The 17,500-nt window shown below is 57.2% G+C and overlaps 2 protein-coding genes across 7 annotated transcripts; one reads left to right on the forward strand and one right to left on the reverse strand.

Annotated features, from left to right (window-relative positions):
• Positions 1 to 2,648: 2,648 nt before the first annotated feature.
• SHD (Src homology 2 domain containing transforming protein D) lies at positions 2,649 to 9,634 on the forward strand. 3 transcript variants are annotated; one of them, XM_059159507.1, is made up of 7 exons: positions 2,649 to 2,797; positions 3,622 to 4,107; positions 5,351 to 5,456; positions 5,536 to 5,724; positions 6,705 to 6,828; positions 8,028 to 8,147; positions 9,235 to 9,634. In XM_059159507.1, the coding sequence occupies exons 2-7, from the start codon at positions 3,811 to 3,813 to the stop codon at positions 9,419 to 9,421; spliced, it is 1,023 nt and encodes a 340-aa protein (XP_059015490.1). In that variant the 5' UTR covers positions 2,649 to 2,797; positions 3,622 to 3,810; the 3' UTR covers positions 9,422 to 9,634. The 3 variants fall into 3 exon arrangements, with proteins under 3 accessions (XP_059015490.1, XP_059015491.1, XP_059015489.1); XM_059159508.1 differs by lacking the exon at positions 2,649 to 2,797 and having other exon boundaries at positions 2,951 to 4,080; XM_059159506.1 differs by lacking the exon at positions 2,649 to 2,797 and having other exon boundaries at positions 2,952 to 4,107.
• A 726-nt stretch (positions 9,635 to 10,360) lies between these two features.
• On the reverse strand, positions 10,361 to 16,089 carry TMIGD2 (transmembrane and immunoglobulin domain containing 2). Of its 4 annotated transcripts, none has more exons than XM_059159510.1 (5): positions 15,992 to 16,089; positions 14,184 to 14,534; positions 11,248 to 11,283; positions 11,068 to 11,169; positions 10,361 to 10,816 (listed from the first exon to the last, which is right to left on the reverse strand). In XM_059159510.1, exons 1-5 carry the CDS (start codon positions 16,083 to 16,085, stop codon positions 10,377 to 10,379), a joined length of 1,023 nt encoding a protein of 340 aa, XP_059015493.1. In that variant the 5' UTR covers positions 16,086 to 16,089; the 3' UTR covers positions 10,361 to 10,376. The 4 variants fall into 4 exon arrangements, with proteins under 4 accessions (XP_059015493.1, XP_059015494.1, XP_059015495.1 ...); XM_059159512.1 differs by having other exon boundaries at positions 10,530 to 10,673; XM_059159511.1 differs by lacking the exon at positions 11,248 to 11,283.
• Between the last annotated feature and the right edge of the window lie 1,411 nt (positions 16,090 to 17,500).

Here is a 17,500-nt window from a genome sequence, read left to right on the forward strand (position 1 = left end):
AGCCGATTAAGGTATGCACCTGTCTCCTCCAACAGACTGAGGCTTCCAAAGTCAAGACCATGCCTCTCTCATCAGACTGTAGGTTTTAAAAGGTAAGGCTGTGTCTAGGAACTTCTTAGGGCAGAGATTGTCTCTCCTATCAGAGTAGGAGCTCCTAGGGCAGGGCTACATCTGCTCCATCAGATCAGGAGTATTTCGGCCCCACTGTGAGCCGCCTCATCTTATCCTGGTGTCTTGACTCCCATTCCCGCTCCAGACTGACTGCTCCATGAGACAAGAGTGAGGGGACAGAGAAGGCAGGCCCAGCCCCCACCCAGGGATCCCAACTGGCTCCCTCTCAAGGTCCCACCCACCCAAAGCATATATTGAGCACCTACTGTGTGCCACGTCATAGGATATTATTGGGCCATAAAAGGAATGAAGCTCTCTCACACACACGAGGATGAACCTTGGAAACAGTGAGTCCTCTCATGAACCAGCCACAAAAAACCACATAGTGTGGGATTCCACTTACACGAGAGGTCTAGGACAGGCCCGTCCAGAGGGACAGAAAGTGGACTAGCGGTGTCAGGGGCGGGAGAAGTCGGGGGAGAATGGAGAGTGCCCATAGGGATGATGTTTCTCGTTGGGGTGAGGAGAATGTTCTGAAATGAGTGGCGATGATTGTATGATCTTTTGAACGTTCTCAACCTGAAATGCACACTTTAAGCAGGTAAATTATAGAGCATGTGAATTGCAATAAAAAATAATAATAATAATAAAAAAATAAAGGTGCTCCAAACAGTGTCCAAAAGCGCTCAGCAGAGGTTAGCTGTCCTCCAGCTCAGAGAGCTGCGTCACCACCCAAGGTCAGGGGGCTGGGCTTCCAGAAAAGGCCACACCCAGGAGATGCCCCTGATACAGGGCCTCTCAGACCCCGAGGTGGGGGGCAGGGGGAGGGAGAAAGACTCAGCCCAGAACCCCTAGACCACCCCACCTGCTCGCCTTTGTCCACGCAGCGGCCCCCTCTGCTGCCCATCAACACGCCAAAACCCAGGAGTTCCCAAGAGTTCCCGTGGCTCTTCAAGGGCACCCCGCAAGGTCACCAGGCCCCCAGCCCCTCCTCATCCTCGCTGCTCCTCCGGGAACCCCTTTGCAGCGGGGGGGGGGGGCGGGGGGGCACCCCAGGAGCAGTCAGCTCAAAAGCGCAGGAAAGTCAAACGCCGTTTGATTCTGCCTCGGGGGCCTCTAATTGCTATTCCTGACACACGCTGTAATTAGAAGGCCCCTTTCAAATATTTATACCTCAGACGTCTCCTATTTATCCGACAGGGAGAGGGCTCGGATTTGATGAGATCTGTCAACAGCTCATCCCCGAGCCGGGAATTGCCTTGCGGCTGACAGAAAACAGGACAATTACCCGCCGTGCTCCCCAGCAGTCCCCAGGGACGCTGTTTTGTCGCTGATCGAAGAGGGCTGGGTTGGGGGGGGGGCAGGTGGAGGGGCTGCAGGAGGGGGACGGAGTTCAACAGGTTCATGTGGGCGACACAGCCAAAGCCAGGAAGGGGACATATGGAAGCCCCTGCTGCCACGAGGGACTTTGCCTGCTCAGCTCTGGACCTCAGCGTTGTCGCCTGGAAAGTGGGGCTGACCCTGGGGCAGAGGCGGAGAAAGGCTGATCCCACAAAGGCACTCTAGAGGGTCTCAAGAGCCACCCCAGCCAGCCCCCCACCTCCCCCACGGGCCGTATAGTGCAGGCAGACCTGAGCTATGGGGGGGCTCTAGCAGGTCCTGCCCCCTTGGTGCCTCAGTTTCCCCATGGGAAAAAGTAACTCCCTTCTGCTGATCCTTCCTTCAGCTCTCTGGGGATTTCCCGTTAGATCCCCTGCTAGAAACCAGGAAAGCCAGGCACAGACAGCGTAGACATGGCCCCTGACTCACTGTTCCTCCCCAGGGGCCTTTTCCCAACAGTGTCAGCTCTGACTTCTCCCCTCCAAGCCTCAGGCAGCAGCCCACCTTGGGGGCTGAGGTGGTGAGACGGAGCACTGGGAGAAGGGAATCTGCAGTCCCGTTCTTCCCGATGATTACCCCCTCTTACTTCAGTACTAGGGGGAGCTGAGCAAACCCCCTTAGAATGAAAGAAAACTCGTGTTTGCTCTGGAATTGGCCAGCACACCCCTTTGCTTCCCTTACCCCAGATCTCTTACTGTCCTCGCCCCCCAGACAGCTGCAGCTGCCAACAGGCAGCCAGACCAGCCCAGACCCTTCTCACTTCTGTCCCCCTCCCTGCCTCCACCCCCAGAAGCCACAAAGGGACAGATGCTGAGGACCGGCGCCAGGCACAGATATCATCTCCCTTCCCAGGGCCAGCTGCCCCAGCCCCCCTCCCCCATGCTGCAATCAGTCCCCTGGGTTGGGGGCTGTTTGCAGAGAAGAGTCCCCTTGGGGAGGGGACGCCAGAATCCTCCCCCCCCCCCACCCCCCCGCTTCCACTCCTCCCTGCTTCCTTCAGCTCCATCAATATCAATTTTAGCCAGTGACCTCTGGAACAATCCGCTGGTCAGTTGCGCCGCCAGATACTGGTTCAATTTCAACTCTCAACAGTGGTCGCTCTCACCCCCTCTGCTGGTCAGTTTTACCCCCTCTTGCGGTCACATCCAGACCCCCATTTCCCGGCCAATTTCCACCTCGCCTCCCTCTCCCCGCTGCTCCCCGAAGCTCCCCGCCTCTGCACCTCTCGCTCCCCTGAGCAAGGTCAGCCCTGTCGGTTCCCACCTCCCGCTCTCCTCGCTCGCTCCTGCCGGCCGCGGTCCTCCGGGTCAGTGTCCAGCTGCCGCGGCCTCGGCCCCGCGACTCCCGCCCCGCACCCCCTTCCCTCGGCGGGCAGAGGCTCCCCTCCCTTCCCAGAACAGCTGAAGGTCTCAGTCACCTCCGAGGGGGGCGCAGGGGGAGCGGAGGGGGCGGGGGAAGCCGCGGAGGGGGAGGCGGGGAAGCCTTGACGTCGCTGCCCGGGACGCGGCCGGGGGCCGATAGGGGCTGGGGCGGCCGCCTGCGCGCCCCCTCCCCAAAGTCCCACCTCCCGGCCGCGGCGGGGAAAGTCTCTCCGAAAGCGTGAAGGGGGATTGGAGGAGGTTTTATTTCCCTTTGTGCCGGTGGCTGGGGCCGGATCGAGGCGGCCGGGCCGGGGGCTGCGGAACCCGGGCTCCCCCCGGAGCGGAGAGGAGCGCAACAAAGGATGCGCCGCGCGGAGGTCACCCTCCCCGCGGCCCAACTTTGCGCGCGGCGCCCGCGCCCCGAGGGAGACCGCCCGCGGCGCTGAGGACCCAGGCGTCGGTGCTGAGCCGGGCTGGGGGCGCCCGCGGGCGGCGCTTTCCCCGACTCCCGGCCGCAGAAGGGAATCCCGGAGCTTCCCGGAGGCGGCGGGCGGCCGAGCCGCGCACTGGGACCGCGCTTCCCGCGGAAACTCCGCGCGCTTCCGCGGATGCCCCTCGCCCTGGCCCGACCACCCGGCGCTCGGCGCTCAGGGCCCTGCGGGGCGCCCCCTTCCCCCGCCGCCCTTGCGGAGCCGGGCTCAGGTGGACTTTTGCTCTGCTTCTTCCTCTTCTTACCCTTCCCGGTCTCCTTCCTTTCTGCCCTTTCTAGCGCCTTCCGAGCCCAGCCGAGGGACACACCTGATCTTTTTCCTCCCCCTCCCTTCCTCCTCCCACGCCTCCTCCTCCCCCTCCTCCTGGTCCCCCTTCTCCCTGGGGACTCTGCGGAGAAAGGGGTGCAGGAAGGGGGCATGTGGGTCCCCCTCTGACAGTGGCCAGGTCTGGCGCGACACACGCACAGATGGCCCGGTGGCTGCGGGACTACCTGGGCTTCGGCGGTCGGAGGCCCCCTCCGCAGCCGCCCGCCCCGGACTACACCGAGAGCGACATCCTGAGGGCCTACCGCGAGCAGAAGAATCTGGACTTCGAGGACCCCTATGAAGACTCAGACAGCCGCCTGGACCCCGACCCCGCCGGCCCCGGGGACCCCAAGGGTCTCGGAGACGCGAAGTACGACTCTCCCAAGCACCGGCTCATCAAGGTGGAGGCCGCCGACATGGCCAGAGCCAAGGTCTTGCTGGGCAGCCCCGGGGAAGAGGTTCGTCGCTAAGTCCCAGATGCTGGGTGGCCCCAGGAGACTGGGTGGGGAAGGCCACGCTGGGTTTCCTAGATTTGGGGGACCTTGTTTTATGGGGCAGGCTGGGGCCCCCCAACCCCCCACCTCCTTAGCGGAATCTGATTTTTGTCCCTTTCCAGGGGTCAGCATTGGTTGTCCTGCTATCTCTCTGGCACGGCTTTGCCCCCCTGTCCTCCTGCTCCCCGCTCCCCGCTCCCTAGTCCCCTTCCCTCAGCTTCCCCAAATAGATCTGAGTGAGTCCTGCCCTGGTGAGCCCTGGAGTCCCCAACACTGTGCCCCTCCTCTGCAACTACTCCCATTTCACAGAAGGGGAAACCAAGGCTCACTGAAGAGAAGCAAGTGGCCCAAGGTCAATGGCCCTAGTTCCTTAAAACTTGACCCAGATCTGCCTCCAGTGCCTATGCTTTTCCAGTATTTTTCCTAGAGAATCAGGGAGTCGACCCCAAATCCTCAGGGTGGAGACAGACAGATGATTTGAGGAAGGTCGCACAGGCTGTGTCAGGCAGTGATTAAGAGCCCAGAGGAAGGAAGGAAGAGGCAGGGACTTAGGGAAGCAGGCCACCTGGGATGAAACCCTGCCTCTTATTTACCAGCTGTGTGACCCTGAGCAAGTCACTTACCCTCTCAGTGGCTTGGTTTCCCGATCTGTAAAATGGGGCTAATGTACTTACTGGATGTTGCGATTATAAGGAAACACATGCGAAGTATTTAGAACATGGCTCACAGCTGATAGACATTAAAATTATTATTTTTTAAAGATTCTATTTATTTTATTGGAGACAGAGCACACGCGCACAAGTGGGGTGCGGGGGAGAGATGGAGAGGGAGAAGCGGCCCCACTGAGCAGGGAGTCCCCAACGAGCAGGGCAAGATCTCAGGAGCCAGGATCCAGGATCCCAGGATCATGACCTGAGCCAAAGGCAGAGGCCTAACCACCTGAGCCACCCAGGTGTCCCGACATTAAAATTACTGAAGGAGGGAGTTGGGGCGGTGTGGCAGGAGGAGAAATGGGAAGCTGGCATCTGAATGCAAACCTGGTGCGTGGGACAGAGGACTCCCTAGCCCAGAGACAATGAGCTTCATGGAGGGGAAAAGTCAGCCAACCAGAGGTGCACCGTCACCCCAGAGCGGGTGTCTAGGGCTGGGCTTGGCTCCCCTGTAGCCCTTGCCACTCACTCCCTTACTTCTCTACTTCTCTCTCCAGCTGGAGCTCGACACGGAGTACTCAGACCCCTTTGACGCCCAGCCTCCCCCGCCACCTTCAGAGGATGGCTACATGGAGCCCTATGACGCCCAGCGGGCTGTGAGCGGTGAGTGAGTGCAGCTTGGGAGAGGGGGACGGGGTCCCCGGTGAGTGTGGGAGCTGACCAGTGCTCTCGGCTCCCCCAGAACTGCCATGCAAGGGGGTGCAGCTGTACGACACTCCCTATGAGGAGCAAGACCAAGAGCCAGGAGATGGAGCCCTTTCCGGAAGGAGACCTCGCCAGAGCCGGCTGCCTCAAGAAGACGAGCGGCCAGCGGATGAGTATGACCAGCCCTGGGAGTGGAAGAAAGATCACATCTCCAAGGCGTTTGCAGGTGCCCCTCCAACCCAGGCCTGGACCCTCCCCAGGCCCTGAATATCCACGTCCATTTCCTGCTCTGGTCTATCCTCTGAGTCAACTTACAAAATAGACCCCCAATCACGTGCCACCAGGGCAGTTTCTTCATTCCCACTAAAGTGTGAATGGCTGATAATGGCACAGCCCTCTTCCTTGGAGAACTTGTACCTTCCTCGAGAACAGAAACTCCTTCAGAGCGCCCGTGGGGCTCACTGTAGTGCAGGGATAGGCTTTGGGGTCAGGGGAGGCCTGGATTTGTGTCACTTGCTTGGGCAAAGTGCTTTATCTTTCAGTATCGGTCCCCCACCCCCCATCAAATGGGGATCGCCGTAGCAGCTACAGAACACGCTGGGCGCCAGCAAGTGTTCCCACGGGCGCTGCTGGGGAACAGGGTAGCATTTCTTAGTAACTATCACTAGGCGGGCTTGGGGTCCAGTCCCGAGTTGGGGAAGCACCGGACAAGTCTGTGGCCTCGGTTTCCTCTTTTGTCAAAGGGTAACAATACGGTCAGCTTTAAGAAATGAAATAACTTGTGCGAACCCAGTATGACTGGGAGGGAGACTGGGGCTCAGTGCCTCACCCCACCTGGCCTACCGTGGGGGGTGGAGGGTGTCTAGCTCTAGGACTTGGCCAGAATGTGCAGAATCTGCAGAACGACCAGCCCCTCTAATGCATCTCTCGCCCCCCCCCTCCGTCCCTGCCAAGGTTTGTCCCTCGTGCATCTGCCCCGCCCTCGCCAGCCACCACACTTAGAAGTGACCACACCCCCTTCTTTTGAAGGCTGATTGGCTGCTCCTGGACCAATCCTGCCCAGTCCTTAAACCCAGCCCCTCCTTCCTTGGATTCTGATAGGTTGCCCAAGTTGGCACCGCCTTCCCACTGAGAGTGCATTGGCTTACCCCGGTCCCGCCCCTCCCGGGTGGGTTGGACTTAACCCTTTCCTCTCTAACCCTCCAGTGCAGTTTGACAGTCCCGAGTGGGAAAGGACCGCAGGTTCAGCCAAAGACCTCCGGAGACCCCCATCCAGGAGCCCCCAGCCCGCAGAGCGCGTGGACCCGGCCCTACCCCTGGAGAAACAGCCGTGAGTGGGGAAGCTGACGTTGGAGGAGCCGGGTTGAATCCCTCCCCACCCCATACCAGCCTGCAGACTCCTCGGACCTGGGGGCCGGGGGAAGTACGACTCATTCATCCCCCTCATCCCTGTCTTCGAGTAACCCTCACTGGGTGCCAGAGCCTGCCGTGCGTCAGACACTTAGCTTAGGTACAAAGCAGAATCACGTGGCGTCTCATTCCTCTGGCATCGGAGTCTGGGTTCAGATCTCTGCTCTGCATCTCTTGGCTGGGTAGCTTTGGGCAAGTCCCTTAACCTCTCTGAACTTAGGGCTCAAACTCCCAAGATGATACACAGCTCAAACAGAGCTCCTGAGCCCAAGGTTAAAGAGACGGAAATCACCCTCCCGCCCCCAGGAGATCTTGGGATGGAACTAAGAGGAGCAGGGTTTGCGGGGGGGGGGGGGTGTCCCAACTTTGGGCTGGGTGCAGTGCACTAGCTGGGAGGGGCTGGGCCTTCTCCGTGGCTCTCCAGCCCAGCAGCTCCTCCAGGAGCTCCCCCAAAAGCCCGCTGAGCCCAGCCCAGTGAGGTGGGGAACTAGGCATTTCCTTTAAAGCCCTCCAGTTCCAAAGACGCCACGGTGTGTCGTCACAGTTATTCCCAAACCCCTTAAGTGGGCCAGACAGAACTGACTGATGAACACGGAGGTGCAGGGGGAGGCGTTTCTTCGCTGTTCCATTTTCTTTCAATACAAACCCACGAAGTCTGTGTGGCGCTCCTCGGTCTTGAGCACTTGTTACAACCGCTAACCTCTCTCTGAGCACATTCAGTCCAATATTAAGTGAACGATGGTACAGGTGGGCAGGTGGGTGGGGATACAGGGTGTGGGAAATCTCCAGAAGGCCAGATGCAGCAAGTGGTTCAACTTGAAGGACTAAGGAAGGGGAAACAGGACCCTGGGGACCCAGCTCCGGGAGGCTGTAAAGATCCAGGTCAGGTGAATCTTTAGAACCGGAGGGAGCAGCTCCATGTGGACCCGGGCTCAGCTGCCCGGCAGGGAAAACCGAGTCCGCCTGAAAACCGGGCTCTGCTGGAGAAGCACAGGGGCATTGTTCTCACTTGTTTGCCTGGAGCTCACAAGTCCTGGAAAGGGCTGTGCCTGCACCAGCTCCCAGGGGCGTGTTTGCAGGGGCATCGCCCTTTATGAGACATCTGCCCCCGCCCCCTAGGTGGTTTCACGGCCCACTGAGCCGGGCAGATGCCGAGAACCTCCTGTCTCTCTGCAAGGCAGGCAGCTACCTCGTGCGGCTCAGCGAGACCAGTCCCCAGGACTGCTCCCTGTCCCTCAGGTGAGCCCCCAGCCCCCTGAAGGGACCAAGGCTCACAGGATTCCCTGCCTCTGGCTTTCGGGCTTTGGCTTTCTGGTTTTTTGGTGGGAGCAAGAGGGTGGCACCAGCAGCCAGTGGGCGGGGCTTCTAGAGAGGCCACAGGCCTGTTTCCAACTGAGAGTAAGCACCCTGTCACTGGGGGTATGCAAGAAGGTGGAGTGCAAGCCATCCAGTAGATCTAGGATGTGAGTGAGGTGGGAAACTAGATATTTCCTTTAAACTCCACCAGCCCAAAAATTGAAGCATACCCTCTTGTGTCTCTCAGGGCCAGAATCTCCTAGTGGCACTACAGGCATTTGAGTTTGAGATCCTGATTCTACAAGCTTCTCTGCCTAAGATTCCAAGTGTGTATGATTATAAAAAGCCCCAGAATTCGACTAGGAATCTGAGTGTGAGATTCCTGAAAGGGCATGATTGAAGAGGGCTTGGAGAATTGCTTTAAATCCTGCCACTGCCACTTTACAGCTGTGTTGCCTTAGCTAAAGGACTCAGCCTTTCTGGGCCTTGCTTTTCTCGTCTACGAATGAAGATATAAATAGCACCTGCTTCATGGTAATACCGCCACGAGGAAATGAAACACACACTCACGTGTGCACAGGCACACGGAACTGAGACTAGTGCCCCAGCAACAGGATGTGTTTCATTCATTTTAGTCCTGATAAGATCATTCCCAGGTTCAAAGTCATTCCACTCACCAGAGATGCAAGAAAGGAAAGAGGCTCCGGACTGGGGGTTAACTCTTGGGAAGCCCAGGAAGGGTAGCGCTCAGAAGGTTTGGGGGAAAAGTGTAGCCTGACCTCAGGGGAGGAGCCGCCACCAGGTAGGACCTCCAGCGCCCTTAAAAGCACATAGGCCGGCAAGGCATCCCTGCCAGTGGGGAACAATGGGGAACAAACCCAGAGCTTGGCCCCCAAGTGGCCATTGAGCAGAAATATTTGGGAACTCCAGCTGCCAGCTTCTGGGGATCGCGAGGGTGGTGGGTCTCTAGGGTTGGAAGGCGTGAGCAGGTTGGGCATGATCAAGGCGCTCTGTGACGCCTGTCCCCCAGGAGCAGCCAGAGCTTCCTGCACCTGAAGTTCGCGCGGACCCGAGAGAACCAGTTCGTGCTGGGTCAGCACAGCGGCCCCTTCGCCAGCGTGCCAGAGCTGGTCCTGCATTACAGCTCCCGGCCGCTGCCTGTGCAGGGCGCCGAGCACCTTGCCCTGCTGTACCCAGTGGTCACGCAGAACCCCTGACCCCAGCACCTTCAGCCCCTGCCTGCACCCGGCGGGCCCAGAATCACTGGCTGCGAGCACTAGAGGTCTTTCCAGAGACTCGCCGCCCCTCCAGGCCCTGGGTCTTCCTCAGCGCTGCCTTCTTGGTCCTCCTCTCTTAGGTGCTAAGGTCCAGAATTGTGTCGCCAAGCACTTCTCTGGCCTGGAAAATAAATAAGTTATTGTGTGTTTCAAGTGTCCTTTCTGGGAGGCGGGGGTCTCAGCCCCAGGGAGAGGAGAGGGTGAGTGACCCTTAGACCCTTAGAAGGGAAGGTCATCCCCAGCTCCACTTGGGCGATGACTTGGGAGTGAAGCCTGAATTACTCATGGGGGCCGGTGTGGGGGATCACAAGTAACAGAGCCCGGGGGAGGCAGGGAGAGAGCATATTAGGTCAGAGGAAAACCCGGACAGCTGATACAGACAGATACAAAGATGGAGAAACCGAGGGGGGAGGCTCTCAGGCCAGCCCTGCCCCCACCCGGCCCCTCCCTCACACCCAGGCAGACAGCCGTGGCCTGATGCTGCTGCGGAACGGACATCTGTCCCCATGGAAACAGCAGAAGTGGGGGAGGGGAGCTGATCCCAGCTGGTGTCACATCAAGGTGACAGTCGGGCAGGAGACTGGGTGTGTGTTTGTGTGTGATAAATTCTAGGGAGCCCCGATGTCTCCTGTCACCCTTCATCTCCACACTGACCCAGGGAGGGGGGGTGCTTCCAGCTCAAGGCGCTGTGTGGAAGTTGGGGGCATCGCTTCTCTGCTAATTGGACATGACACTCCAAAGATAAGAGGAGGGAGCTGGCCAGTCATTACAGAGCCCCCTCGCCACAGTGGACCCCCCCCCCACAGCCATCCTGGGGCTCCGGAAGCCCCAGACGACGCCTCAGACATCTTTAACACCCCCAACATCACAAAATCTGGCTTTCCTTTATAAGCCTTTATTGATTGCTTCGGGGGTGAGGGAGGGGGCCAGCGTTACAGTAATGAGGAGGGGGTCTTGGGCTGGGCTGTGGGACTCCCTGACTCTTTGGGAAATCAGTCACATTTTCACGTGGCCGTTGGTGGGAGGAGGTCTTTTCTGGGGTTTCGAGTCGTCTTCCCACTTCAAGGAGCCCTCCTGGCCTCTGCTGCCCCGAGGGGCGTGCGTCAGGGGAGACGCGGGCAGTAGATACGGGGTGACTCGACCTGGGGCTGGGGCAAGTCTTCTGGGCCAGGCGCTGCTGGGGGCTAGGAGGCTGGGGGAAAGAGATGGGATAGAAGCTCTGACTCTTCTGGTCCTCCCTGGGGATGTCCAGCACCGTCCCCTCCGCACGCCCCGCCTTAGTTTTCTTTGGGGCCCCCCGGGGCTGGTAGAGGACGTTCCCGTAGAGATGATGCGCTGCAAGGGTGGGAGGGAGGGAGGACACACGCTGAGGGGAAAAGGCCATGAGACAGCCTGGCTTTCCCCAGCCTACCTCTGCTTCTGCCCTACGCGAGCGTTTCTCCATTTATTCCCCTCCTCCCGCCCGCCCCGCGCAGCCCCACCCGCCCTCCCTCCCGGTCAAGCCGCTGCAGTTCCCGCCTCCGCCACGCGGGGGCAGGGCGACTGCGGAACGCGTCGGCCGCCCGCCCCGCCCCCTGAGCGCTCACCTGAGTCCTCGCGCCGGCTGCGACAGCGGCCCCACACCCAGGCGCTCAGCGCTATGGCGGCCACGGCCACGCCCCCTGCCACCAGCGGCGCCACCGGGAGTCCTGGGGAGGGGGAGTTCGGGACGGTCTGACGGGGGGCGGGGCGCGGGCGGCGGGGCGGGCGGCGGGGCGCGGGCTCACCTGCGTCGGTGGAGGTCTGGTACGGGGACCCGCCATCTGCAGGGAAGAAGCCTGTGTCTCGGGGGCACCTTCGAGTCCAGCCTCCACCCTTCTGGGTCAGAGCCTCCCACCCCACAAGGGACGTCAGGATTCCGCCCCTGCCATGTTGCCTGAGTCCGAGCAGGTGTCCCCTGGACCTGTTTCCTCTTCTATGAGCGAGTCGGCCCATTTCTGCCTTGCTCGGTCCTTGTGGAACAATCGCCGAACGGATGTTTTTCATCCTGAGCTCCACCATCCTTGCACGAACCCGATCACCCCCATAAGAGGTTCCACCATTCCCATCACAAGCCCTGTGGTCCCCATAAGCCCCATCCTTCCCACCGGGAGCTACCCGATCCTGGTCATGGGATCCACCGTCTTGAGGGCTCCTGGTTTTTGTTTTGTTTTGTTTTTGTTTTTTTGTTTTGTTGTTGTTGTTTTTAGCTCAGCTCTGCTGTCCAGCCCATTTTTCATACAAGGAAACCGAGTCTCCACCTGAGTCACTTGCCTGGGGTCCCACACCCAGGCAGCAACAACGTCCTGCTTTGAACAGGGGTGTTGCTCACCTCAGCTCCCCTTTCCTTTGCTGCTTTAGGAAAAAGAAAGAAAGGAAAAGAAAAGAAAAGATAGAAGGAAAAAGCTTATACAGTCCTGAACTTTTGAGTCTTGCTGAATAACCAGGATAAGAGACATAAATAGTCACTTAGGTTTACTGAGGACTTATCATGTTCCAGACCCCATAATAAACGGTGTAATTACTTCACATAATTACTTCAAATCCACCTAACTCATAGCTAAGGAAACAGGCACAGAGGGGCCAAGTTACTTGCCCAAGGTCACACAGCAAATGAACAGCAGAGTGGGGACATGTTTCCAGGTCTGTGTAGTTGACAAAAACTCCTGCCAAAGGTTCCTGGTGTGCCTAAGATGAGGCCCAGTGCCCTGACCTCTTCATCTTGAATGTTTTAAAGTTGGTGTTGGTGGAGGGCAGGGCGCCTGGGTGGCTCAGTCTGTGGGTTAAACATCTGCCTTCAGCTCAGATTGTGATCCTGGCGTCCTGGGATCGAGCCCCTGCGTTGGGCAGGGAGCTTGCTTCTCGCTCTGCTTCTGCCTCTCTCTCTCATGAATAAATAAATAAAATCTTAAAAAGAAAATAAAGTTGGCATTGGTCCCTGGGGACTACCAAGCAGCTGTTGGCAGAGGGAGGAGAGAGCCAGCTGCGTGGAGCTGGACACACGCCTGCCTGCATCCCTGCAGATGTCCACAATGCACAGCCTGGTGCCTCCACTACCAGATTCTGCTAACGGCTAACTGGTGCTCTCATTACTGGAAGGTGGGGGCAGGCGGGACGGCCATGGCGCACCGCCCTAGAGGCAGGCGGTAGGAGGGTACTGCCAACCAGAGAGCAATGGGCACCTCTTTGGGCCAGGAACCGGGGAGGCACTCTGTCCTGTCTCATGCATTGAGGAACCTCAGAACTATCTGTCCTTACACACTCTGAAACTGAAACAGTCTAAAAACCTACTGAAAATATTCAAGATTCTGCAATTCTAAGACTCTAGAATCTTCTATTCCTTTACGTCAGTGTTTCTCAACCTTTTTTCATTATCGCCTCCTCCCAAAAGACTTTTAAAATCGTAGTTTGTTTCCCCGTGACATTTTAGTACCACAGACATAGTGTGACTCTCTTTTTGTACAGTCCATACATCTATACTTTATACAGAAAAAAGCAAAATTTTCATTGCTCCCCAAGAACCAATTCTTGCCTCCTGAGGAGCAAGATTCCCCATTGAGAATGTTGTAGTTTTAAGAGCCTAGAATTTTACACCGCTGGGATTCAAAATCTGCACGATTCTGTCTTATGGTTAGAGGTTCTAGAATAGTCTGAGGCACAACAGAAATGTGTACATAGACTGGCCAATGACCAGCTGAAAACTGCTCACAGCGTCCTTATTCGTGATTGCCAACAACTGGGAGCTGTGCAAATGCCCATCACGGGAAATTGGATTGGAGGACGGACGGCGGTGGGTCTACAGCAAAGATGAAGAACATTCCAGGGGCACCTGGGTGGCTCAGTGGGTTAAAGCCTCTGCCTTCAGCTCAGGTCTGATCCCACAGGGTCCTGGGATCAAGTCCCGCATCGGGCTCTCTGCTCGGTGGGGAGCCTGCTTCCTCCTCTCTCTCTGCCTGCCTCTCTGCCTACTTGTGATCTCTGTCTGTCAAATAAATAAACAAAATATTAAAAAAAAAAAAAAAAAAGAACATTCCGTTGCTGCATGACCGGGATGGACGAACCTTCTGGCTGAGTGGGGAGAAGTCAATGTTGAATGAAGGAAGCCAGACACAAAAAAAGAATGCCCTCTGTGATTTCCCTTAAGCAGCACGCAAAGCCAGCGAAATACGTCTATGCTGCTAAAAGATAGGATAATAGGCGTGGGCTTGGTTGGGGGAAAGGGATGTGGGAGGCAGGAAATCTGGTTCCTTGAGCAAGGTGGTGGTGCAAGAGGATGTTCAGGAAGAAGGCTCAGCAAACTACAGCCTGTGGACCCAATGAGGCCCACTGCTTGTTTGTTTGTTTTTTTTAAATAAAGTTTTATTGAAACCTAGCCCCACCCATTCGGGCCCGTTCGGTCTAGGGCGGCTTTCATACTGTAACGGCAGAGTGGGGTCAAACACAGGACCCAGAGTAGGAAGTAGGTACTCTGTGGCCCTTTCCAGAATGTTTGCTGAGTCCTGGTCTCGAATTATAAGTTTCAGCATGTGTTTGGTTCTGTGAGTCTAGAATTGGATGTTCTTGACTTTGCAGGATCTCTTAAGAATCTCTAAGAATCCCGGTGGAAGAATTTAGAATTTATGTTCCTAGGACTTGGAGAGTCTAGAGCCTGAAGATCGCTTCTTCCCTCCAGGGGCCCCCATACCTTTCTCCACCAGGAGCAGCGTGCCGTTGCCCTGCTTCTGGTTCAGGCTGGGAATCTCCACGGCCACCGAGCACACGTAGTCCCCGCTGTCCTTGGGGCTCACGTGGTCCAGCCGCAGGGTGAGATTGCCAGGTGGCGTCCAGGAAAGTTGTCCCCGGGGCCCACAGGCCTCCAGGCTGAGGCTGCCGTTGGTGATGTGCGGCTCACACAGGGGCACGCTGTCCTTGACCCACACAACACGGAGCCGCTCCCAGACTTGGGACTGGAGCACTTGGCAGGCCAAGGTCACCCGGCTGCCCGGAGTCGCCCGCAGCCACTCGGGCTCCTGCTGCACTCTCAGGCCTGTGGCTCCTTGCAGGACGAGGGGATACAAGAGAGTAAGGCTGTCGCGTGCGTGTGTGTGTGTGTGTGTGTGTGTGTGACTTACCCCCCTCCTGAGCCCAGCCCACAGTGCTAACACTACATGATCTGAGCCTCAAAGTCCTCTCCTTCTTCTTCTTCTTTTTAAAGACTTTATCTATTTCTTTGGCAGAGAGCATGAAGAGCACAAGCAGAGGGAGCAGTAGAGGCAGAGGGAGAAGCAGTCTCCCCACTGAGCAGGGAGCAAGCAGGGGGAAGAGCAGGGGGAGGGGGAATTTCGAGCAGACACCCCTGCACGCACACACACTGAACTCAGATCCCCATGTCAGGATCCCATGACCCTGAGATCATGTCCAGAGCTGAGATCAGGAGTCGGACACTCAAACAACTGAGCCAGCCAGCCGGCCCCCGATTTAAGTTTTAAAAAAGATCACCATGACCGCTACGGTAAGAACAGACTGTGGGGTGGGGGTGGGGGACAGGGTGGCTGGGGGATGAGGGCCAGGAGCATAGGAAGACTGAACCCTGGAAAAAAGCAATCAACAGCAGAATGGATTGCGAGAGGGAAAGACGGTCAGTAGCAGATTCCCAAGGTTTCAGCCTCAGGGACCATGTGAATGGCAGTGGCTTTGGGCCGATATGGAGGACCCTGACAGAAGACCAGGGCTGGAGTAGAAGAAAAGTTTGCTCTGGGCCCCCTGAGATGTTGATGTGTCTGTTGGAGCCCCCAGAAGGGGTGCGTTTGGCTCAAGATGCTGGCATCTGAGATGCGATCTCTCCTGATTCTGGAGAGGTGAGATCCAGGCGGAGGGAACAGCAGGTGCGCGGGCCCAGAGGTGGGACCGAGCTTGGTGTGTCAGAAAAAAAAAAAGGAAAGAGAGAGACAGAGACAGAGACAGAGAGAGAAAGAGAGAAGGAAGGAAGACAGGACGCGTGGGTGGCTCAGTCACTTAAGCCTCTGCCTTCGGCTCAGGTCATGATCCTAAGGTCCTGAGATGGAGCCTCGCATCGGGCTCCCTGCTCAGCAGAAAGCCTGCTTCTCCCTCTCCCTCTGCCTGCCACTCCGCTCGTGCTCTCTGTCAAATAAATAAATAAATAAAATATTTTTTTAAAAAAAAAGGAAGGAAGGAAGCAAGCAGGCAAGCAAAGAAAATCGAGCAGGCCGCCCAAACGTGAGAAAGGGAATGCCGTGGAGGGAGAAAAAAGACGCCAGCGGCACCAGCTCACGCAAGCCTGGCGTGGAGGTGCTGGTGTGAGTTCTACTCTACGGACCAGCTCCGAGTATCCTGCTACAACCTTCAACCCTCGCAAGTTTCTGAGTATCAGAGAGAAGCAGGCCCTGTTCAGCAAAGCACAGTTTCGTTTCCAGGGGCTCAGAACCAGGGGGCAGGCTGCTGAGATGATGGGCAACAGGAGGGACTATGGCGGGCGGGGGGGCAAGTACTCACCCCAGAACTGCACCAGGAGGACCAGCGCTGTGCCCAGGGACTCCATTCCTGGCCCAGGCACCCCTCTCCTGGCTGGCGTCCTACCCCACCCCATCTCCCTAACGCCCCCCCCCAATCCTAAGTGACAGACTTCCTGCCACAAGCTCCACCCCCGTCACAGATGCAGATGTGACACCCAGGCCAGAGGTCTAGTAACTAAACCTGCTTAGAGCCCCACTTCCTCTCCTCAGGTGCCTGGGTTTCCCTAAAGATTTTTCATTTTTGCTTTTTTTTTTTTTTTTTTTTTTAATCTGAAAGGCAGTATGTGTACATAAATGGGATAATGCATTCCAGTGAGAGAAAATCTTTCTGGGAGATGCTATTCAAACACACCTGAGGGCCCCCGAGTGGCTCGGTCAGTTAAGCGGCTGCCGTCCCGTCAGGTCATGATCCCAGGTGCTGGGATCGAGCCCCGCATCAGGCTCCCTGCTTCTCCCTCTCCCCCTGCCTGCTGCTCCCTCTGCTTGTGCTCTCTCTCTCTCTCTGTCAAATAAATAAATAAATAAAACCTTTTTCTAAAAAAGGTTATTTCTTTATTTGACACAGAGAAATCACAAGTAGGCAGAGAGGCAGGCAGAGAGAGGGGGGGAAGCAGGCTCCCCGCCGAGCAGAGAGCCCGATGCGGGGCTCGATCCCCAGCACCCTGGGATCATGACCTGAGCCGAAGGCAGACGCTTACCTGCTGAGCCTCCCAGGCGCCCCAATAAATAAAATCTTTTAAAAAATAAAAAAAAAAATAAATAAACACACCTGAGCTGGGAATGGGATGCACATCGGGAGTTTAGGGAATGCAGGTGTGGGGACCGGGAGCGGGGAACGGAGTCCTGAGCTTGGACTGAAGATCAGAATCCTGGCTTCCAGTATTTGGTCCCCAAAGCGTCCTCCTTTAAGGTTCAGAGTAGATTCGCACTGATGGCTTCAGGTCCCACAACAGGTATGGGGGCTTCCCCTGTCCCCACAGATTGCAGAGGAGTTTGGGGGCCCAGTTGAGGGGGCTCATAGGCCCTGGAATTTCCGCCAACCCTCCATCAGTTCCCCAGCGGCTGGGAGGAGGTGACTTCAGGCCTCAGTGTGTCACCGCAATCACGTGATGACCTCTTTTCTCACCGAAAAAGAAGAGGGCCCATGTGCTCTGGGACAGTGTTGTTCCTACTAACCACAGGATGACCTCTGTCTGCCTTGACACTCTGCCCACACAGCCCCAGCAGACACACAGAGCTTCCCAGCCTCCCCGGCCCAGGCCACCTCTTCCCGCCAGCTGACTTTCCTCTCAAACTCCATCCTTCCGCCACGGTTTGCAGAGAGGCAATGCTGGCGATCCTGGAAAGATCTGACCCCAGGCTGACAGGGAAGACCCAGCCCGACACAGACATTCAGAGACCTGTGGCTTCTGGTCAGACAGAGAAGCTTCTGGAGGAGATAAGAGAGCCTGGGGCTTTGTGGGATGTACAGGAGTTCAGTTGTGCCTTG

Source organism: Mustela lutreola, chromosome 2 (assembly GCF_030435805.1).
Source record: "Mustela lutreola isolate mMusLut2 chromosome 2, mMusLut2.pri, whole genome shotgun sequence".
NCBI lineage: Eukaryota > Metazoa > Chordata > Mammalia > Carnivora > Mustelidae > Mustela > Mustela lutreola.

Excerpts from the sequence above, each read along its gene's own strand:
- SHD (XM_059159507.1), top strand. The coding sequence starts at position 3,811 with ATGGCCCGGTGGCTGCGGGACTACCTGGGCTTCGGCGGTCGGAGGCCC. Across the intron at positions 5,457-5,535 it reads CGCCCAGCGGGCTGTGAGCG|AACTGCCATGCAAGGGGGTG; the intron begins GTGAGTGAGTGC and ends CGGCTCCCCCAG. Across the intron at positions 8,148-9,234 it reads GACTGCTCCCTGTCCCTCAG|GAGCAGCCAGAGCTTCCTGC; the intron begins GTGAGCCCCCAG and ends CCTGTCCCCCAG.
- TMIGD2 (XM_059159510.1), bottom strand. The coding sequence starts at position 16,085 with ATGGGGTGGGGTAGGACGCCAGCCAGGAGAGGGGTGCCTGGGCCAGGA. Across the intron at positions 14,535-15,991 it reads CCTCCTGGTGCAGTTCTGGG|GAGCCACAGGCCTGAGAGTG; the intron begins GTGAGTACTTGC and ends TCGTCCTGCAAG. Across the intron at positions 11,284-14,183 it reads GCTGCTCCTGGTGGAGAAAG|ATGGCGGGTCCCCGTACCAG; the intron begins GTATGGGGGCCC and ends TCTTCCCTGCAG.